Source organism: Narcine bancroftii, chromosome 13, assembly GCF_036971445.1.
Source record: "Narcine bancroftii isolate sNarBan1 chromosome 13, sNarBan1.hap1, whole genome shotgun sequence".
NCBI classification, from domain to species: domain Eukaryota; kingdom Metazoa; phylum Chordata; class Chondrichthyes; order Torpediniformes; family Narcinidae; genus Narcine; species Narcine bancroftii.
Window position 1 is genome coordinate 75243082 of NC_091481.1, and position 23282 is coordinate 75266363.

The 23282-nt window shown below is 47.7% G+C and overlaps 1 protein-coding gene across 6 annotated transcripts in view; it reads left to right on the top strand.

The window, feature by feature from the left end:
- Nucleotides 1–13830, top strand: part of klc3 (kinesin light chain 3) — a 107400-nt gene extending 93570 nt beyond the window's left edge. For all 6 annotated transcript variants that reach the window (XM_069909419.1, XM_069909418.1, XM_069909421.1 and 3 more), the window contains 3 exons: nt 2974–3104; nt 9086–9152; nt 11905–13830. In XM_069909419.1, the coding sequence (XP_069765520.1) occupies nt 2974–3104; nt 9086–9152; nt 11905–11994 (288 nt within the window). In that variant the 3' untranslated portion in view covers nt 11995–13830. The remainder of the gene's footprint in view (nt 1–2973; nt 3105–9085; nt 9153–11904) is intronic.
- The last annotated feature ends 9452 nt before the right edge of the window (nt 13831–23282 follow it).

A 23282-nucleotide genomic window follows, 5' to 3' on the forward strand; every position in this document is an offset into this window, starting at 1 on the left:
ACTCTTTGAAGATGCCCTCAGCCATTGGCTGAGGAATCAGGATTGGAGAGCAGAATGCAATTTGAGATCAGAGGTACAGGAAAACTGTGAGCATGGGCAGACGTAGAAAGCTGATGAGGCGTTGGAATCTTCCTGTGCCAAAGTGGACAGGAAGGAGGAGGAGACATCTCACAGTCACTGGGGCCTGTTCTGTCATTCAATCCCTCTAGCCCCAACTACATTCCCTCTCCCCATTCACATTGATCCCCTTGCGGCCCACATTTACCGACCTCGGTCTTTGCCCAAACGTGGACTGTGAACTTCATCTTCTGTGCCAGCATTCATAATCCACCCCCAATTGCCCCTGAAATGAGGGGGCACCAAACAGTCAACTGTGTTCCATCCGGAGTTATGGATAAGATCCCTGGGAACAACACTAGTCAACCTAATGGGTTTTTATAGTTTTGTGCTGAGCTTTTTCTGAGACACGCTTTTGTTATTCATTTAATACTTTAAATATCCATAACAGCTGAAATTAAATTTAAATTCCAATCTCTTGATCGTTTAACCAGAACGCTGACTGCTGGTCCAATAACTTGACCATTATGCTACCGTATATCTAGGGTAAAAGGCCAAATAAAAAGAAAACGAGAAAACAAGCTACCAACAAGAGCACAGTCGGAGATTGAGAGAGAGCTGAATAAGCACAGAAAATGCTGTGTAAAGGGGTTGGAATGTAAATGTGGATACATACAGTGATTGCACACACGATTGGCGTAGCGGTCAGAGCAGTGTTATTAGGCCAGCGACCATGGATTCAAACCTTGTCTGTCAGGAGTTTGTATGTTCTACCTGTGTCTGCGTGGGTTTCCCCTAGGCACTCCGGTTTCCTCCCACCCATCAAAACGTAAGGGATTTGCATGTCAATTGGATGTAATTGGGCGGCACAGGACCGTGGGTCAAAAGGGCCTGTTACGTGCTGGATGTCTACAATTAAACTTACTGCATTGTTTAACTTTCTCTATACAATGAGGTTACTTGCTGCAGGTTAGAGAGTGAGGCAGAAGGGATACCGATTTGATTCCCCTTGGGTAAGAGTTATCTGTGCCTGTAGTCTGCCTCTTGGGGCGAGTGGGGGGTGGGTGGGGGGAGGCAACATTTACTTTGGACACAGCAGAAAACCAAATGGTTCACAATTATGGATCAGGTGATCTGAGGATGGCAAGAAACAATGGGAGCCTATATATGAATAGGCTGGTTCAATATCCATAACCTATTCGTTGGATAGGTCAAGGCTTCTTCATCAGTTCCTGTTGGCTTGGCTCCATGATCCAAAACTGTTCCTAATTCAGTACTAAATGCTTAGCCTCATATTGATAAATATTGGAAGTGGAAAATAGGGTACTGATGCAAGGGATTGAAATACAAAACAGTTTTACTCCATACCTACCCTTGTGTTTGGAGGCTTTCATCGAAAGGGTCATTCTGTCTGTGCTCCTTGATAGCATTTGATGTGAATGGATAGGGAAGCCTTACTCAAGTAAAACAGGAAAGTCTGCAGACTGTAAGGTAAAACATCATGAGATGGGAATGTGTAGGGAGTTACCCTGTACAGGGCAGTAACAAGAAGGGGAGGTGTCCTTGTACTCCTGTTAGGTAAAACATCATGAGATGGGAATGTACAGGGCTGTAACAAGATGTAAATGCATCCTTGTACTTACAAGATAAGAGAGACATTGATGGATTGAGAGGCAGGAAGCTAGCAGGGAAAGGATAGCAACAGTTTTAGTCATTGGACAAGTAATGATATGATGATGTTCTAAGCACATATCCAAGGGTATAAAAAATCACCATTTTGCTGATAACGGGAGAATGCATTCTCCGACTAACATGTTTAGTCGCAAGTGTTACAATCCGGTAATAAAGAACAAAGAACCCTGATTTCGACTCAGCCTGGTGTTTGTCTCACTCATTCATGAACAAAGCAGACCTAACAAGACACTGGAGTTGAGTGTAATACACAAACATGCTGAAGAACAAAAGGGTAACCAACATTTTGGGCCTGATGAAGGACTCAATCCAGAAATGTTGGCTATGCTTTCCTTCCTTGGGACACTGAGTGACCTTGTTGAATTTCACCAACACGTTTGTGTATTGCAGGGAAACTTTACTGTCATCTGGTCTCTGCTGGAAGGCTAAATGCAATCTGATCTCCCTGGTTAACCGGTGGGAAAAATCATTGCCCAACTTCGCTTAACTTATTGCAGGGTTGTGGGGAAGAGTGGTGATATAATGTCAAGGCCTCTGTATTTAACCTGAACTCCACCTGAGCTGGCCGTTTGACCACAAGGATTCACAGAACAGATATTTTAACTCTGATTTCTCCATTTTTCTCCAGTTGCATTAACCCAGTCTCATCTCTCTTTTTCAGTCTCTTCGTTGCAGAGACCTTCCTGATACTAACACTCCCCATCAAATGAAGACTGTGTCACATGCATCTCTGTTCACTCTCTGCTCTGCGCCTGACAATCTATTGTTGTGATGTGGTGTGGGGAAAGGCTGGTGTCAAATATTGTGCCTGTTTTGTATGGATATTGATGAGTCCTGCCAGTTGACTGAGTGAGGATAAAGCATAATGAACTGAGACACTGCGTTTTGTAACCAAGCAGCTAATCACCTCTCACTAAGGATGTATAAATCTATTCATGGTTATTTCTTGGAACAAACCATGTTATAAGCAGTGAATTAACCTTCAATAGCATGCATCTAATTCAAGTTATGATTTTTAATTTATTAATCAAAAGCTTGTCGCAACCAAGAGCGACTTAAAAGCTAGAATCTATTCATGTGTTTACAGCCAAAGTTGCTCTTTCTTCCCTTGAAGGGCTGCAGTAACCCCAATAATTAACCCTTGCTTTACTTGAGGCCACATTGTTTAACGCAGTGCACTCCGGTGCTCTCCTTGAACATGTACCTTTCTGTCATCGGTTGCAGGACACTCTCGGGAGATTGAAGCGCAGTGGCTCCTTCACCAAACTGCGTGACTCGATCCGGAGGAGCAGGGAGAAGCTTGTCCAAAAGCTGAAAGGTGTGGCAGCGCAGGACACCAGGCCGAAAGTGCCAGGGTACGGATCCATCTGGCACCGGGTGACTTGCGGAGACCCCTCTTGCCCTCATCCCTTTGGCCCTTGCACCCTATGGCTGCAGCTCCCATATCTCCAGGCCAAGGAACCTCACGAGATTTGAGAGCAAAGGAGAACTCTCCTTTGCTATAATGGGTAGCAGGGTGGTGCAGAGGTGGCGTACTGGGCCCGTACCCACAGGTCAATGGATTGAAACCATCCTCTGCTATTTCCCTTGTTGACACCAACAATTTTCCAACAAATCCTCATTTTCCACACAAACCTCATTTACAATCCAAATGACAGCCTTCCATTTTAAATCACAATTTATTATACTCCTCCCTCCCTTTCCCTAGCCATTCCTCCTCCCCTTGATCTCTGCTGTCTCCTCCCTCCCTTCTCCACCAATCACCTCCTGCCTTTGCGACCACACCTCCCCCCCCTTACTCTTTTTCTTGGACGCTTGCCAACATTTTTCGGGCTCAAGCCCGAAACGTCAGTGATGTATTTTTACCTTTGCTATATAAAGGACACTGCTGGACCTGCTGAGTTTCTCCAGCGTCGTGTTTTTACGAGGATCCTCAGATCTCTGTGCTGCCTCATTGCTGGCCACCGACCCCACCCACTCCCCAACCCCCCCCCCCAACGAGCCATTAATGCCCCAGAACCACCCATCATCCCTTCATCATTCACCCTGATAACGACTCATTCTTCTCCCCGCCCCTCTCTACATCTACAGACCATCTTAACTTGGGGGACATGAATAGATTTAAGTTCGTTGTTGTCGGCTCATCTGGCCACGTGCTGATACCTCATACCCTGTCCTCAATTCTCCAGTGAAGAACGCAAGAGAGAAGGAACAGGAGTAGAGCATTTGGCCCCTGTGGCTGATCTGCCCTTGATCTTAACTCCTCTCCTGTGCCAGTTGTCTGAAAACAGGGTCCTACACAGAGATCTCTCAAATGGTCAGATTATTTCATCAAAAAACAAGTGATTCCCATCCTAACAAATGCAAAGAAACATGCTGTGATTGTAGTAAAAATGCACAGAAATGCTAGGGTAACTGTCTCCCCCATTTCCTCTAATTCTCTCTCTCCGCTTTTCCCTCCGTCTTCTTTCACGGAGCCAAAATCAATTCTCACTTTTCCTCTTATCATATCCAATGAACACTTTTGTCTGTTGGTCTGGACTCTTCCCCCTGCCTATCTTCCCCCTTTCTCTCCCCAATCTTTAATTCAGATGCCTGTCTGCTTTTTGTTTATAACTTGAAGGGCTCAGGTCCGAATCATCGGTTATATATCTTTACCTCCTATGGACTCTGTGAGACTGGCTCCAGCAATTCTGTGTGTGTTTTACTAACAATGCAAAGCCTTTCTCACTCCCTTTAGGACATCCCAGTACCTCTCAGTATACATGGCTGATAACCACTTGTTGTGTATCTAACCCAGGCTGTCCCAGCTCTGGGAGTGTATGATAAAAGGAACTATGTTGTAGATGGTCTCTCTGCCCTGGGAGTATGTGACAGGGCAATGTGACATGAGCTTTGCAGTGTATCTAATCCATACTGTCCCAACCCTGCCAAGCATGATGGACAGAGAGTGAAACACAAAAGTCTGATACAGACATTGTGATGGTAATAGAAGCACACAGAACTGCTGGAGGAACTCAGCCGGTCTCACAGTGTCCATAGGAGATAAAGATATATTACTGATGTTTCAGGTCTGAGCCCTTCTTCAAGGTATGAGCAGAACCAGGCAGATGTCTGAATTAAAAAGCTGGGGGGAGATACAGAAAGCCAGGAGGAGGAGTGGAGACCAACAGATAAAAGGTGTGGAGTAAATCAGAAGAGTCTGCAGACACGTTGATGGAAGTCGAACTCAAGCCTGGAGAAACTCAGCAGGTCAGCAGTGTCCTTTATGCAGCAAACGATAAAGATACAGAACCAATGTTTTGGACTTCAGCCCTTCATCAAGGTGTTAATTGAATATGGAGATGAGGCCAGGGAGGAAAGGTGAGAAGTGATTGGGGAGGGAGGAGTTTGGTGCTGTGGATACAGAGACAGTGGAAGAAGAGGAAAGAGAGAAAGAGGATAAATGGGGTTGGAGGTACTAACAGAAATCGGGGGTCAATGTTTAGAAGGAGCCCAGGCAGAAGATGAGGTGTTGTTCCTCCATTTTGTGGGTGGTCTCCATCTGGCAGCGCTTGAGAGCATGGACAGACATGTCAGCAAAGGAATGGGGCACTGAAATGAAATGGGTGGACAGTGGGAGATCCACGCTATGTGACAGACAGAGCTGAAGTATTCAATGAAGTCATCACCCAGTCTGCACCCAGTCACTCCTATGTAGAGGAGACCACAACGGGAGCACTGGATGCAGTAGATGACCCCTGCAGAATCACAAGTGCTTCACTTGGAAGGACTGTGGATGATTTGGGGCCTTATCCCATTTTTAAATTTAAATTTAGACATCCAGCACGATAATAGGGTGGCCATTTCGGCCCACGAGTCCGTGGTGCCCAATTTACATCCCATTAACCTACACCCTCAGTACGTTTTGAACGATGATTTCTCTAAATCAACATGGTAGTAGCCATGGTACCCACGTGGGCCCCAGCTATGCCTGCCTTTTTGTTGGCTATGTGGAGCAATCCATACAATAAACTTACACAGGCAAGGCCCCTCAACTCTTCCTTCACACATCAACAACGACTTTGATGCTGCCTCATACATCCACGACTTTATCCACTTTCCTGCCCACTTCCACCCTGACCTCAGATTCACTTGCAGGCACTCACCCCTTTCGCAATCTCTCAATCTCCAACTCGGGAGAAAAACACACAACCGGCATCTTCTACAAACCCTCCCAGTCCCACAACTACCTCAACGACACCACTTCACATCCATTTCTTTTTCTCAGTGACTCTGTCTCTGTTGAATCTGTTCCCAGAGTGAGGTCTTCCATGAGGTCTTCCTCATTCCCAGAATGAGGTCTTCCTCATTCCCAGAATGAGATCTTCCTTGAGGTCTTCCTCATTCCCAGAATGTCTTCTGTGCCAGATCATTCAATGAGGTCTTCCGTGAAGTCTTCCGTGAGGTCTTCCTCATTCCCAGAATGAGGTCTTCCATGCCAGATCATTCAATAATGAGATCTTCCGTGCCAGATCATTCAATAATGAGGTCTTCCATGAGGTCTTCCGTGAGGTCTTCCTCATTCCCAGAATGAGGTCTTCCGTGCCAGATCATTCAATAAATGTGGCTTTCCCTCCACAACCTCAACTTGGTGGTCCACCTGCATATCCTCCACTACCCGCATATCTGCCCTGGTCCCCTCTGCCCCCACGGCCAACAAGGACAGGTTACCCCTTGTCCTCATCTACCTCCCCATCAGCCTCTGCATCCAACATATCATTCTCTTCCATTTCTGCCACCTACTACGTGATCCCACCTCCAGACACATTTTCCCTTCACCTCTCTCCACTTTTCGAAGGAGCTGCTCCCTCCATGACTCCCTTGTCCACTCCTCCCTTCCCACCAATCACCCCCTTGGTACCTCTGTGACTGCAGAAGATGCTCCACTTGCAACCACACCTCCTCCCTCTCCACCTCAGCTCTGTCCATCAAATAGTGGGGATCTTCCACTGGCCACCCATTTCAATTCCATTGCTGACATGCCTATCCATGATCTCATGCACTGCCAGACTGAGACCACGTGCAAATTGGAGGTCAACAACTCATCTTCCTTCTGGGCACCTTCCAACCGGATGACATTAATATATCCCCCACCCCACCCCATCTATCCCTTTGCTTCCTCCAGCTGTCCTTCTCTCTTTCCCCTTCCTCCTCTGTCTCCTTTCCTGCAGCTCTGCTTTCACAGATAAAAACACAATGCTGGTCAGACACTATCTTTTATACAGCAGAGATAAAAATACATAACTGACGTTTTGGGCTGGAGCCATTCATCAAGGAAAAATGTTGGCAAGCGTCTGAGTAAAAAGGTAGGGGGGAGGGGTAGAGGGAGGAGCACAGTCTCAAAGGTAATAGGTGCAGAAAGGATGGAGAGCGAAGGAACAAGGTGGGGGGAGGAGGGATGGCTAGATGAATAGTGAGGGAAGGCGGTGGAGAGCTGAGGGAAATAAGACAAGGGAAGGGAAGCAGGTTAGTAGACACCAGAGAAGTCGACATAAATGCCATCCAGCTAGAGAATGCCCAGTCGGAAAATGGTGGATTTCTGTCCATTTACAGTGGTTTTGTTGGATAGAACATGAGGCCATGTGAGTGTGGGAGTGTGACACAGAACTGAAATGGTTGGCCACTGGGAAGTCCCTGTCGCTGATGTTGACGGAGCGAAGGTGCTCAGCGAAGCAATCTCCCAGTCTGTGCCCAGTCTGTCTGATGTAGAGAAGGCCACGAAGGGAGCACCAGATGCAGTAAATCAATCCTGCTTTACTTGAAAGGCCCCAGTCCGTGGTGAGGGAGAAAGTGTGGGCGCAAGGGTGACATCCCCTGCAGCCACAGGGGAAGGTGCCAGTGAGGGGAAGGGTGATTGGAAGGGAGAGATGAGTGCACAAGGGAGTCATGGAGGGAGAGTGGTCCCTACAGAAAGCAGAGAGAGGAGGAGAGGGGAAGATTTGTCTAGTAGTGAGAACCTGTTGTAAGTGCCGGAAATTCCAGTGGATAACGTGGCTGGTGGGTGGTAGGTAAGACCAATGGGAATCCTATGTTTGTTGCATTTAGGGACAGAAGGAGCCAGGCAGATAAGTGGAATTTGGAGGAGATTTGGGTGAAGGCTGAGTTGATGGTACTGGAGGAGAAGAAGCCATGTTTGTGGAAGAAGGCAGACATTTCAGATGATCTGGACTGGAAGACCTCATCTTGGGAACGGGTGCGGTGGAGACGGAGAAATTGCGAGCAAGAACTGATATGGTTGGCCGCTGCCTTCTTTCCCTCAGCTCTCCATCCCCCTTCCCTCTCTATTCACAGAGCCATCCCTCCTCCCCCTGCTTGCTGCTGTGCCCACCCTCCCTTCTCCACCCACCACCTCCTGCCTTTGGGATCATGCTTCTTCCCCCCATACCTTTCATTTGGGTGCCTGTCAACATTTTTCCACACTTTGAGGAAGGGGCTCAAGCCCAGAACCTCAGTTATGTATTTATCTTTGCTACATGAAGTCCACTGCGTGACCCTCTGAGTGCCCCAGTGTTCTTCAGACCCCTGCAGACGTGTGTTTTATTCCTGCACTCACGGAGCTTAATTCCACCCCCCATCGATCATTTCTCACCTCTCCTCTCTCCTGACCTTCTGTCCATCTCCAATTAGCTCCTTGCTTCTGGCGATCTGTACTCTCCCCCTGCCTTTCTTTACCTCCTCAGCTTTCTAATTCAGGCGCCTGCCTGTTTTTTGCTCATGTCTTGAGGAAGGGCTCAGTCCCGAAAGGTCAGTAATATATCTTTACCTCCGATGAACGCTGCGAGACCTGCTGAGTTCCTCTGTGTTTTTACATGATGGACACTGAGCCTTTCTCAGTATCAAAACCATGCCGTGCCAGGGGTCTTGAAAATGGCAGTAGCTGTCAGGAGGGAGACAGCCCCCTTTAAATCCCAGCAAAACATCCCAATCATTCACAATAAAATGTCCTTCCTAATGAGCCGTCGCCGTTTTCCCTGTCCCAGCAACAGGCCAGCAAAATGTATTTAAATTGAAGGCAGACCTTCCATCCCCCTCCACAGTTCTGAATTCAATTGATAGTCGACTTGGCTCCATGTCCACAGCCCTTCATGGGAAGATAGCTTCGTGAATAAGCAGGAAATAGAAGGACCATGCATAGGCAAGAAGGAATCAGAAGGATTGCAGACCAGAGTCATGCAGGACTGCAGCTCCTGCGATGGTAGAAGGTATCATTTCAGAACACTGAGACCACAGGGCAGAACTTTGTACCTGGTACCCCATGCCACACATTGAAAGTTCTGTCTCTTTTTCCTGTCAGGATGAAGCGAGCAAATTCTCTGAATGTTCTGAATGTGGGCAACAGGATTAACAGAGACACCTTTCAGGTAAACTCTTCCTCTCTATCAAAAAAGAAACGCCAGTGGGTCAGGCAGATTCTCTGCAGGCAAAAAGTGTAACTCAATATTTTGGGTCAAAGCCCTGTGTCGTGACTGAGAGGGAAGAGGAAAGATTACCATTGAGGGAAGGGATTATCAGACTTCAAGACGTTGGAGCGGAAAAGGCTATTCAGCCCATCGAGTCTGCCCCACCATTCAGTGATGATCAGATCCATTTCCCACTCAGCCACATATCCTTTGATGCCCTGGCTAAGCAAGAACTTATCAATCTCTGTTTTAAATACACCTCATGTTCTCACCTCCACAACCGCCTGTGGCAACAAATTCCACAGGTTCACTATGATCTGGATGAAGAAATTACATCTCTATTCTAAGCTGTCGTTAATCCTGAAGTTGTGCCCTCTTGTCCTAAGACTCTCCCACTGTGGGAAACAACCTTTCTACATCCAACCTGTCCATGCCTTTCACCATTCAAAATGTTTCATTGAGATCCCCCCCCCGCCCATTCTCCTAAATCCCAACGAGTACAGGCCAAGAGCTGTCAAAACACTCCTGATACGATAACCCTTTCAAGTCCTGGAATCACCCCTGTGAACCTCCTCTGAATCCTCTCCAACATCGACGCATCCTTTCTTAAACGAGGAGCCCAAAACTACTCACAATATTCCAAGTTACGTCTCACCAGTGCCTTATGATAGAGGCTGGGAGGTGATACGTGGAATCAGTGTTACCTTTTGTGTGAACTTTTGCACATTGCCCAAAAACATTGAATTGTTGATGTTTCCTTTTCACTTGACCCGATGTCACACAGTGTCTTAAGTGGGGCTGGTTCGCCATGAGGAAGTGCGCAGCTACAGGAGCTGTTTTAAAACAGATCTGGAAATGGAACTCGACTGAATAATCCCCGCTGAGAAAACAACCACGTGGTTATCAAAAGAAATTAAGAATTGGTCATTTATATACTTTAGTCACGGGAAGCCATAGCTTTTACTCTGTGTTGTCAGCTAACCTTGTAAATGCTGAAACTGGAAATAATAATAATTACTGAGATAAACGACAATGAATTATAGGAAGGAGATCAACAAGGTAGAGAAAGTGCAGAGAAGATTTACAAAAATGTTACCTGGGTTTCAGCATCTAGATTTTAAAGAAAGATTGAGCAGATTAGGTCTTTATTTTTTTGGAGCATAGAAGGTTGAGAGGGGATTTGATAAAGATATTTAATATTATGAGGGGGAATAGATAGTGTTGATGTGGAGAGACTTTTTCCATTGAGAGTAGGAGAGATTAAAACAAGAGGTCATGAATTAAGGGGCAAAAGTTTAGATATAACCTGAGGAGGAACCTCTTCACTCAGAGGGTGTGGAATGAGCTTCTGGGAGAAGTAGTGGGGGCAGGGTCAATTTTGTCATTTAAGGAAAAATTGGATAGGTATATGGATGGGAGGAGAATGGAGGGTTATGGGCAGCATGCAGGTAGGTGGGACTAGAGGAGAGGACTTAGTTCAGTGCGGACTAGAAGGGCCAAAATTGGATAGGTATATGGATGGGAGGAGAATGGAGGGTTATGGGCAGCATGCAGGTAGGTGGGACTAGAGGAGAGGACTTAGTTCAGTGCGGACTAGAAGGGCCAAAATTGGATAGGTATATGGATGGGAGGAGAATGGAGGGTTATGGGCAGCATGCAGGTAGGTGGGACTAGAGGAGAGGACTTAGTTCAGTGCGGACTAGAAGGGCCAAAATTGGATAGGTATATGGATGGGAGGAGAATGGAGGGTTATGGGCAGCATGCAGATAGGTGGGATTAGAGGAGAGGACTTAGTTCAGTGCGGACTAGAAGGGCCAAAATTGGATAGGTATATGGATGGGAGGAGAATGGAGGGTTATGGGCAGCATGCAGGTAGGTGGGACTAGAGGAGAGGACTTAGTTCAGTGCGGACTAGAAGGGCCAAAATTGGATAGGTATATGGATGGGAGGAGAATGGAGGGTTATGGGCAGCATGCAGGTAGGTGGGACTAGAGGAGAGGACTTAGTTCAGTGCGGACTAGAAGGGCCGAGATGGCCTGTTTCCGTGCTGTAATTGTTATATATATTATGATAAAAGATGAGGAGGGGATGACGGGTCAGCAGAGTTATCACAGCGGTTAGTGGCACACTATCACAGCGCCAGCAACTTGGGTTCAAACCCGCCGCAATCTATAAGGAGTTTGTACATTCTCTCTGCATGGGTTCCTCCTGGTGCTCTGGTTTCCTCCCATATTCCAAAGGCATACAGAGTTCGAAGGTTAATTGGACACAGGGTTGAAGAGGCCTGTTACTGAGCTGCATCTCTAAATTACACCAGAGAGATTTTTTTTTAACTTGATGGGGAAGGGGTGGGACAGCCTGGATTCTGCCATGGGATGGAGTTCTCCCTCTGTCTCGACTCACCAGTCGAAGGTCATTAAATTTTAAATTTTAAAATTTAATTTAAATGTAGACAGGCCATTCAGCCCACAAGTCCATGCTGCCTAACTTACACCCAATTAACCTCCAACCCTTGGAATGGTGGGCGGAAACCGGAGCCCCCAGAGAAAACCCATGCGGACATGGGGAGAAGGTACAAACTTCTCACAGACAGCACGGGATTTGAACCCTGGTCCCGATCACTGGCGCTGTAAAGGCGTTGCGCTAACCGCTACGCCAGTCGTGCGCCCTGAAGAATTGCATGGACATTCACCCTTCTTCTCTTTGTCCCCAGCGCCCTTCCAGTAGCCTGACTGAATCTCGGGGACTGAGCAACAGCCACTGCGACCTGGCACGCCGCGGCTCTCTGTCAGAATCGAGCTGAGGGGCACGAGGTCTCTGCCCTTCTGAATGTCCTCAGGATCTTGCTGCTGCTTCCTATATCCCACACACACACAAGGCTCCTGGTTCCCACAAAGCGGGAGGCTCCAGATGAAAGGTGCAACCAAATCAGCTTCATTCTCCTCATCACCCGCAATGTTTACTTCATGTCTCCTCAGTACTTACAGCATAAAAACTGGCCACTGGTCCATGCTGGTGTCTATGTCCTACACAAACCTACCCCACTCATCCCCCAACTCAAGACACTGTCGTCCTTTTCCCCTCACTCAATGTCCAGGGAAGGTGGATATGAAATAGTAGGAGAGGGTCATGGGGTGAGGGGAGCTCTCAGAAGCTGGTGTTGTTTGAAGATGTATTTCCTCTCTTTGCCCACACTGCATCTGCCTCCTGCTATTTTCCTGGACCCCATTCTCAGTCATTGTGGGCTGTTTCATGGGATTATACAGTGCGAGCTAGGGCACGCTTCACCAATCCTCGGTTCCTGCTCTATTCCACGTCAGTCCCTCTGCCGTGTTCACTCCCACTTGTCCCAGTGGTAAGGATGTCCCGATCGGGAAAAGACTCACGGTGTGTTGGTGATTTTAGAAGTCAGGTACAGAGCTTCTACTGTGTAACAAGTTTCAATCCAAGCCTGTGACTTGTACTTGCCCTGTTGATGCAGAGTATTTTTCCATTGTTCTCAGTTTTTATTTTATACCTGGAGAATCAATCTTCTTCATGTTAGCCTGGTGAGGTGTTTGACACGGCCTCATTAGGACAATAAACAGCTGGTGGCAGGCAAAGGCATCTCTCTCTCTCGAGTTGTTCTCAACGTCATTCTTTCTGCCTCCATCTTTCTCACTTTCTCATTCTCAATTTTATTTTCACCTGCTCTCATCCTGTCTCACTTCCTCATTCTCCCTCTCTGCCTGCTTCTGACCCGATTCTGCCTTTCCTCTTTAACTCTCTCCCTTTGCCTGTCACCAGTGCCTCAGGGTGGAGTGGCGAGGTCTACCCTTCACCTTCATCGCATGGATGACATTAACCCACCAACTTCTATTCCCAGCCCCACAATGACTTCCTGTGATCCTGCCCTAATGCGGGATGGTACTTTGCCCATTCAATCTGGACAGTCTCACCTCTCTGTGGCAGGTTCTACTCTTTAGACTATTCTGTGGATCCCAATCACTCTTCTCATTTCTTATTGTTACAAGGTTTTCCATCCAGGTTCAACCCCAACTAGACACCACCCAATCTATTTAAGCAACACTCCTTTCTCTCTGGCATGGATACGGTCCTTTCACCGCAACCTGGGTTCCCAGTTTATAGTCTCCATCTGCTTTGATTGTGTTAGCTAACTTGAGTGAACTAGATGCCAGATCTGCAGTCTTCCTCACACTTAACTTGGTGGGGAATCTGCCTCGCAGATATTCTGACCCCGTCGGGCATAACCTCGATCCAGCTGTGTTAGAAAGCTCAGCCCATGGCCTGCAGGATGTCCCCCACATCAGAATCAGAGCCATGGCACTTTGAAGAAAACAGTGCAGGAGATGACAAAGGCAAAAGGGACATTCTTGGCAGCAGAAGTGCATTCCTTGGTTCACACAGAACAGTTCGCGAACGACCATTTTAGGATCTCTGCTGGATTGGAAGGATACTCCACTCTTACATTCATGCCATAGTTCCCACCCTTGTAGAAACTCCAGCAGGTTCCAGCTTTTAGTAGGTTCTCTAGTAGTTTCTGTTGTTATATTCTTATTGCTGTGTCAAACTTTACTGAAAACTGCGAGATTTTACAATGTTTATTTATGTTCTGGTATTCAATAAAACAGTACAAGATGTTTTCTTGGATTTATGTTACATCAATAAGATTGAAAGAGAGCAGACAAGAATTACAAGGATATTGCTGGGACTTTATTCCTTGGAGCATTGGAGAATGAGGTGGATTTGATAGAGGAATACAATAAGGAGTACAGATGGAGTAAATACAAGCAGGCTTTACCACTGAGGGTCAGTGAGACAGGAACTTGAGGACATGGGTTAAGGGTTAAAGGGGAAAAGTTTAGGGGGAACTTCTCCACACACAGAGTGCTGGGAGTGTGGAATGAGCTGCCAGCTGAAGTGAATGCATGTTAACATTTAAGAAGATTTGGACAGGAACATGGGTGGGAGGGTTATGCAGGGCTATGTCCAGGTGCAGGTCTAGGCAGAAAAATAGTTCGGACGGGCCAAAGGGCCTGTGCTGTAGGGTTGGATGGTTCATGCAGCAAGTAGCGCAATAGTAACATAAATAAATAACAATGTAGGTCATAGTATTACAATATCAGGCAGGATATAGAGAACAGAAGAAATAGGAGCAGGAGAGGACCACCTTGGCCTATTGACTTACCTCTGCCATTCAATAGGATCACAGCACGGAACCAGATGCCCTCTGGTACCTGCTAATGTCACCCCAGGACAATTCAACCTGTCTATGCCTTTTATAATCTTAGCAACCATCTTCACTCCAAAGAGAAAAGCCAAGCTCTGCTAACCTTGCCTCATAAGGCACGTTTTCCAATCCAGGCAACGTCCTTGCAAATCTCCTCTGCACCCTCTCTGAAGCTTCCGCATCATTCCTGTAATGAAGCAGCCAGAACTGAATACAATATTCCAGGTGAGGTCTAACCAGGGTTTTATGGAGCTCACAGCTCTTGAACTCAATCCTCTGACAAATACAGGCCAGCACACCATAAGCTTCTTTACTACCCTATCAACCTGTGTGGCAACCTTGGAAGATTTATGGATTTGGACCCCAAGGTCCCTCTTCTTCCACACGATTAAGAATCTTGTCTTAAACCACATACCCTCCTTCAAGTTCAACCTTCCAAACGCATGATTTTTCACTTATCCAGATTGAACTCCATCTGCCAATTCTGCATCCAGCCTATATCCTGTTGTAATCTATAACAAACCTTCACACTATCAACAGCTCCCCCAGTCAGCAAACTTACGGATCCATCTCCTGCTTCTTCGCCCACACTGGCCAAGTGTTCCTGAGTCAATCCCGTTTGGCCCACACCCTGCTCTACCTTTTAAACTTTGCAATTGTACCCACCTCTACCACTTCTTCTGTCAACTCATTCCACATACCCACCTGCATGTTAAAGTGATGCCTGGGATCCCTCGTTAATCTATCCCCTCTCACCTTAAACCTATGCCCTCTAGTTTTAGACTCTCCTACCCTAGACAGTGAGCATTCAACTTGTCTACCCATTGTGATTCTATAGACTTCTGTAAGCCTCCGTCTCTGCTCCAGGAAGAAGTGCCCTTGTCTCTCCTCCCACTAGTCCCTGTAACATTCTCATGAACCTTTCCAGCTGGATGACATCCTCCCCAGAGCTGGGCATCCCAATCGGAACATAAATTGTAGGAGAGAGGACGTGAATTGCAGAAATGCAGCAAGAAAATCTGTTCTGGAGCCTCCACATCCATACAATCATGAAGAAGCCTCACCAGTTGTTATATTTTGTGAGAATTCTGAGGAGATTCGGTGTATCACCAAAGACTCTCAAAAACGTCTACAGGTGTACCATGGAGAGTATTCTGGCTGGTTGCATCACTGTCTGGTTCAGAGGTGACAACCCTCAGGTCAGGAATAAGCTCCAGAGGGTTGTTAACTTTGCCTGTGACATCAGTCTTCACTCTATCGAGGACATCTACAAGAGGTGGTGTCTGAAGAAAGCAGCCTCTATCCTCAAGGACCCCCACCACCCAGGCCATGCTCTCTTCACTCTGCTACCATTAGGAAACAGGTACAGGAGCTTAAAGTCGCACAAGGACAGCTTCTTTCCCTCCGCCATCAAATTCCTGAACAGGGTTGGTGCCAGGACAAATGTTAGAGGGGGGGCTTGTTCAGGACCTACCTATCAGTGAAGGGGGGGGTCTAGCTTGGACCTACCTGTCAACCCAGGGGAGGGGGGGTGCCATCCGTCCCTCCAACATTGTGTCAAGCGTCACTAGACGCTACTGATGCTTGACACACACTAGTGACACAGCCGGGGGGGGGGGGGGGGGGGGTGGTTGGGTGGAGAGTTGCTAGTGTGCGTCAAGCTAGACACGAGGGGGTGGGGTTGGGTCTGATGGCCAGCAATGGGGGGGGCCACAGCACCTCATTTGGGGGGGGGGGAATGCCCCCCTTGGTGCCGACCCTGTTCCTGAATAACAGTGCCTTTGATTTTTTTTCTTGTACTTTTAAAAATTTTATTCTGTTGGTGGTTTATATAAATGTTTGCACTGAGACGCTGCCGCAAAACAGCAAATTTTGTGACCTGTTCATGGCAATAAATTCTGATTCTGAAAAGAGGTCTCTTTCGGTGCACAGCCATCGCCTGATTCAGACCAAATGGGTACCACCTGCTCCCACTCCGTCAGATTTAAACCCACCTCCGTTACGACAGCTGAGGGAGTCCTTGAGGCAGATGGGAAGGATCGCGAAGGGTGCTGAAAGAATTACTCAGCCTGGGAGCTCCAGTCAGACAGACGCTCTCTGAATGGCTGAATAATTTTAGAAACACAGGCAAACTATTAAAAACAAATGGTACTTCAACGAGAATATCTGCAGCCGCTGTGATTGTCGTCTAATGAACAGAAGTGCGGGAGAAAATGAGCAGCTCCTGCAGTGTTTTTTTTTATGGCCAAGATACATAAGCAGCATTTCTTGCCTGAACCCTCTGTCAAGGTTTAAGCATAAAGCAGGCAGGTGCTTAAATAAAACGGCCAGGGAAGGGGCACACGCAAGAGGTGGAGGGCAGAGCACTTGGAAGTGATGGGGGAGGGGGGGGGAGCATCTGAAATAAAGATTCCGTTGGGTAACCTCATGGAAACAGGCTGTTTGGCCCAACAGGAGCATGTTGTTCCACCTTAAGGGTGGGCTCTCTTGCCTGGTGTGCCCCTTAAACAGAGCTTTGCAAGGACTGTTAAGATTGAGCTCTAAAAGCAGAGGCACAATTTGGCTGGGTCTTTTAAGATCTCGGAGCAGAATGAGGCCATTCTACCCATCAAGTCCACTCCATCATTCAAGTCACACCATTCTCCTGCCTTCTCCCTGTAACCTCCAACACCCTGACTAATCAAAATCCCATCAAGCTCTGCTTTAAATCTACCCTGAAGAGATGAGGTTGAGGTGGCGGAGGGGGTATGCTTTCAGGGTTTACAAAATGATGAGGGTTGGTCTAGCAGTTCAGTCAGGGTTGAAGGAACTGCACTCCATAACTTGGACCTCCCTGCACGAGTGTGTCGGACGGGACGGTGCAGAGGGAACCACTTTGCATCTGGCCTGCGCTATCCCAATGCTGTGTGTCCGCCACAGAAGAGCAGAGGGAGCAGTGCTATGTCCAACCTGAGCAATTGCTGTCCTGGGATTGTGTGGACTGGTCAGTAAGGTCGGGAGAGAATGGGTGTGGAAAAAGAAATGGGACTGATGAGAGTGCTCTAAGGGCCAGCACAGGCAGCAGGCCGAATGGCCCATACAGCATCAAAATGAGATTATATAGGTAAGAAATGCCCTTCTTTACCATTTACTTTATATTATTTCCTATCTGAATTCAGACGCTGGAAATACTCAACAGATTAGTCAGCCTCTGTGGAAGGAGAAATATTTCATCACAAATGCCGAGGTCTTCGACGTGAATCATTAAACCCATTCCTCGCCCCTCTGACTGGGCCCTGCTGAATATTTCCCCCATCATCTGGTTTTATCTCGGCTTTCCAGCATCTGCATTTCCCCGAGATTCCATGCTGGAGGCGGCTGGAGTGGGTGAGTGCAGAGGGAAGGGATGGAGGCGATGCAGAGGGCGTGGGGATGGAGGGGGAAGCGGAGGGGATGGAGGGGGAAGGGATTTAAGGGAGGGAATGGGGAGGAGAAGGGATGGATGGGGAGTGGATGGAGGGGGATGGGATGGAAGGGAGGAGATGGAGGGGAGTGGATGGAGGGGGATGGGATGAAATGGAGGGGAGGAGATGAAGGTGGAGTGGATGGAGGGGAGATTGGATGGAAGGGAGGGAATGGAGGGGAGGGGAAGGGATGGATGGGGAGTGGATGGAGGGGGATGGGATGGAAGGGAGGAGATGGAGGGGGAGTGGATGGAGAGGGATGAGATGGAAGGGAGGGCAGGAAATGGTGGAGGAGATGGAGGGGGAGTGGATGGAGGGGAGGAGATGGAGGGGAGAGGTGGATGGGGAGTGGATGGAGGGGAGGAGATGAAGGGGAAGGGATGGAGGGGAAGGGGAAGGGATGGAGGGGAAGGGGAAGCCACTGAGTTGTCACCTGGGGGAAGGACATGGAGAGTGAGATAAAGGCACCTCGCCGGGTGGTGGGGAGGAAAGGGTGTCGCTGGAGGTCACAGACACATTCAAGTATCACAATAACGTTGACCATACATCTCTTTAAATGCAAAAGTGCAATATTGATTTTATTTGAGGGTAAAATGAACAACACACTCAGAGTCCGGTTCGAGGTGGTGTGACTGTGGCTGGGAGGAGGTGCTATCTCTACCAGTTATTCCAGCGAAGTCCACACTGTCAGTGTTGTGTCCCTTAACCCACCCAGCTGGAGGGGTAGCTGGTCCATGTTTGTTTTTTACTTTACTGAAGCAGCCCAGTAGAAGGCTCCTCCAGCTCATGGTAGTCAAACACGGAAGTTTGCAGACGCTGCATTGTAGTAAAAACACACAAGTAAATGCTAGAGGAACTCCGCCCGTCTCGCAGGAGGTAAAGAAGAAGGGCTCGGACCCAAAGATCAGTAATATATCTTTACCTCCTATGGACGGGCGAGAGGGCCTCGGGCGCTGAGGGCTTTCTGATCGTGTCTGACATTTGCCCATGGTTTCAGCAGGAGTCTGTGTGGCTGGAGACGCAGCAGTAGTATTGAGACAAATCCACGGACACTCAGTGACTCAAGGGGGACTCTCTTTTGCTTTTCTTTCTCTGACTGTAAGGGGTGCCGGGCAATTTCTGCTGATGGTGAATCTTTGTCTGCCTTATGGTAGACTAAATGCAATTTCATGTAATGTTGCACATGTTCTTTTACAAGACAATAGAAGATTCTTGACCTGCCGAGTTCCTCCAGCATTTTCATACTTGTACTCTGGCCCACGAAACCTCTGCTGCCAAATTCCACCCAATCAACCTGCCATCTTGGAGGGTGGAAGCCACCCACAGAAACCACACGGGCCATGGGGAGGAGAGCAACAGATTCGAACCCGAAGCCTCACCACCCACCTCCAGGCACCAGACGCATCCTCTGGTGACTCAGTCAGGGCAAGTGCATTGAGAACAGTTCCAGCAGAAGTTCCTTGGCCCTGAAACGTTGACTCTTGCTTTTTTACCTCTCCTCAGTTGCTGCCTGGCCTGCTGAGTATACCCAGTGTTTCCTGCTGTCACCAGATTCCCAGCATTTGGATGTTGTGATTCTGGATTTATCCCGTCATCCTGTATAGCCCACAAACAAGGTCTCTAGCAGGTAGGTGGTCGGAGGTGAGATGGGTCGACAGGACTTATGGTCAACTGCCCCTTGGTTCTCTATCCCAGTGAGCACTCTCTACCTGAGTGGAGTCTCTCTATCCCAGTATGGACTCTGTCCCAGTGGGATGTCTCTATCCCAGTGTGGACTCTCTGTCCCAGTGTGGACTCTCTGTCCCAGTGTGGATTCTCTGTCCCAGTGTGGAATCTCTGTCCCAGTGTGGAGACTCTATTCCAGTGTGGACTCTTTGTCCCAGTGTGGGCTCTCTGTCCTAGTGTGGGCTCTCTGTCCCAGTGTGGAATGTCTGTCCCAGTGTGGAGACTCTATTCCAGTGTGGACTCTCTGTCCCAGTGTGGAAACTCTGTCCCAGTGTGGACTCTCTGTCCTAGTGTGGTCACTCTGTTCCACTGTGGCCTCTCTGTCCCAGTGGGGTCTCTCTTTCCCACTGTGCCCTCTTTGTCCCACTGGGGTCTCTCTGTCCCACTGGGATCTCTCTGACCAAGTGTGGACTCTGTCCCACTGTTGACTCTTTGTCCCAGTGTGGAGTCTGTCCCACTGTGGTCTTTCTGTCCAAGTGTGGACTCTCTATCCCAGTATGGTGTCTCTATCCCAATGGGATCTCTCTGTCCCACTGTGGACTCCCTGTCCCACTGTGGTCTCTCTGTCCCAGTATGGACTCTGTCCCACTATGGACTCTGTCCCACTGTGGTCTTTCTGTCCAAGTGTGGACTCTATATCCCAGTATGGTGTCTCTATCCCGGTGGGATCTCTCTGTCCCACTGTGGACTCCCTATCCGACTGTGGACTCTCTGACCCAGTGTGGTCTCTCTGTCTCACTGAGGTCTCTCCCCCAGTGTGGACTCTCTGTCCCAATGGAGAATCTCTGCCCCAGTGTGGTCTCTTGAGGGATCACACACCAGTGTTGCACGGACGGTAAGGAGGCAGGTTTGAAACAACTTGTTTCATGAACACTTTCTGCTTTTCCACTCCTTAAAAAGTAGATCAGCCCATATTCTGCCAAGACCCTCACACTGGATATAAGCAGAGAATTCACTCCCCACACCCTGCCCGAGTTCAGAGTGTTTTTTCTTCCTTGGAAGTGGTAGGTTCTCCCAAATCCTATGCCGTCTGCCCATCCAGACACCTTCATGTCTATAATTGGAGCAGTTCAAACAACGGCGAAATGAGACGACCGAATATAAAAATATTGCCCCGAAAATCCTTGTTCCTCTCTCCATAGACGCCCTGGCCTACTGAGTGTCTCCAGCAGATCGCCAGTATTGCAGCATGTCATGAGATCCCATTTCTTTAAACAAAATCTGCTTCGGTGAGGAGTAATTTCACATCACATCTTGACATAACGCTTGTGAACGGAAAGACTTTGCAAGTAAATCATTGTTCTTTCCATCTTTTTTTAAAAGAATGAAAATACTAACAATTTCTAATCCGGAGCCCCGTTGGACTATTTTAACACCAGAAGACATAGGAGCATAAATAGGCCATTCAGCCCATTGAGTCTGTACTGGTATTTGATCATGAGCTCTGATCCATTTTCCCATTCAGCCCCACTGCCCGGCCTTCTCCCCATAACCTTTGATGCCCTGGCTAATCAAGAACCGATTAATCTCTGCCTTAATACACCCAATGGCCTGGTCTCCACAACTACCTGTGGCAACAGATTCCACAGATTTACCACCCTCTGGCTGAAGGAATCCCTCCGCATCTCTGTTCTAAGCGGACGCCCTTCAATCCTGAAGTTGTGCACTCTTGTCCTAGACTCTCCCAACCTTTCTACATCTGCTCTGTCCACGCCTTTCAACATTCAAAATATTTCAATGAGGACCCCACCCCCATTCTCCTAAATTCCAATGAGTACTGGCCAAGAGCTGTCCAACTCTCCTCATATGATAACCCTTTCATTCCCAGAATCGTCCTTGTGAACCTCCTCTGAATCCTCTCCAACATCAGCAAATCCTTTCTTAAATGAAGAGCTCAAAACTGCTCACAGCACCAGGGCCTTATAAAGCCTCAAATCACATCCCTGCACTTATATTCTATTCCTCTTGAACTAAATGCATTTGCCTTCTTCAACACCTCTCTTGTTTTTTTTTATAGACATACAGCACGGTAACAGGCCCTTCTGGCCCACAAGCCTGTGCCACCCAAATACCACAATTGACATACAACCCCAGTAGGGGTTGAAGGATGGGGGAAAATTGGAGCCCCCGGAGGAAATCTACGCAGACATGGGGAGATCGTACAAACTCCTAGACAGTGTCAGATTCGAGCCCTGGTGGCTGGCGCTGTAACAGCATTGAGCTAACCCATACACCAACCGTGCCTCTCTCCTGGGGTTACTTCCTTCCCTTCCCACACCACCCACTCCCAAGGCATTGGCCGCCCGTGGCTGGGATCACTCCCTTGCTCCTTGGGCTGGCCTCTGGGGGTGGGAGGCATCGCAGCACTGCTTGTTAACATCTTGCTCAGTTATTGGAAAACAGGCAAGTCTCTCTGACGGGAACCACCTCTATCTTGCCATTCACCATAATGACTGTACAAGGAATCAGAGAATTATCACAGTTATTCAAAGGGGATGAGAGTTGAAGATATTAGTCTGAAGAAAGAGCATTCCATCGATAGTTTTCCACAGCCAAATCAAATGTTTAAAATTTCCACTTATTTCTTGATGTGATAAATATCTTGAAGCTATGCTCTTTCGGATGACAAGTGACTTTGGATTTCCTCCACACCTGACATTTAATTTTTTTTTGAGAATTTGCTCTAATCTTTGACAGTGAACGAAGATTAAATGTTTCAAGGAACAAGAGGGATCAGAGGATTTTGAAAAGAAAATGAAGGGAATGTTTTCTATTATCATGGCGAGGAATTGTGATGTGAGCTTGTAAATTTCATGATGTGGCAGGGAAACGGGTCCTTTGGCCCAATGTTACTCAACCCCTACTTACAATAATCCCATTTTATTCTCACATTCCCATCAACGCTCTCCATCACCCCCAACCCCCCCCCCCCCAACCCAGCACCAGATTTTAACCTTCAACCACACACAAGGGGAGCAATTTACAGCAGGTAATTAATCTGCTGGCCCGCACATTATTGGAATATAGGAAACGGAGAACTCCACAAAGACAGGGTCTGAGGACAGAAATGAACCCGGATCCACCCTCTGCACCCCTGTGCTGCCCCATGGTAATAGCTAAGAAGTGTTGACATCAAACATATTGGCCTTCATAAATGATATTATTGAGTATAGGAGTTGGGATGTTACAGTAAAACAATGGTGAGGCCAGATTTGGAGAATTATGTGCAGTTTTGGGCACCTAACTATAGGAAAGATATCAATAGGATTGAAAGAGTGCAGAGAAGATTTACTGGGATGTTGCCCTGACTTCAGGAACTGAGTTACAGGGAAAAGTTAAACAAGTTAGGTCTTAATTCCCTAGAGTGAAGAAGAATGAAGGGAGATTCGATAGAGGTTTACAAAATTATGAGGGGGACATTCGGAGGATATGTAGGTCAGCTTTTTCCACTGAGAGTAGGTGAGATACAAACCAGAAGACATGGGTTAAGGGTGAAAGGGGAAAAGTTTAGAGAGGGAACATGAGGAGAAACTCCTTCACACAGAGGGTGGTGGGAGCATGGAACAAGCTGCCAACTGAACTGAACTGATGCGGGCTCACTTTTAACATTTAAAAAGAATTTGGACAGGTACATGGATGGGAGGAGTATGGAGAGCTATGGACTGGGTTTAGGTCAGTGGGACTAGGCACAGA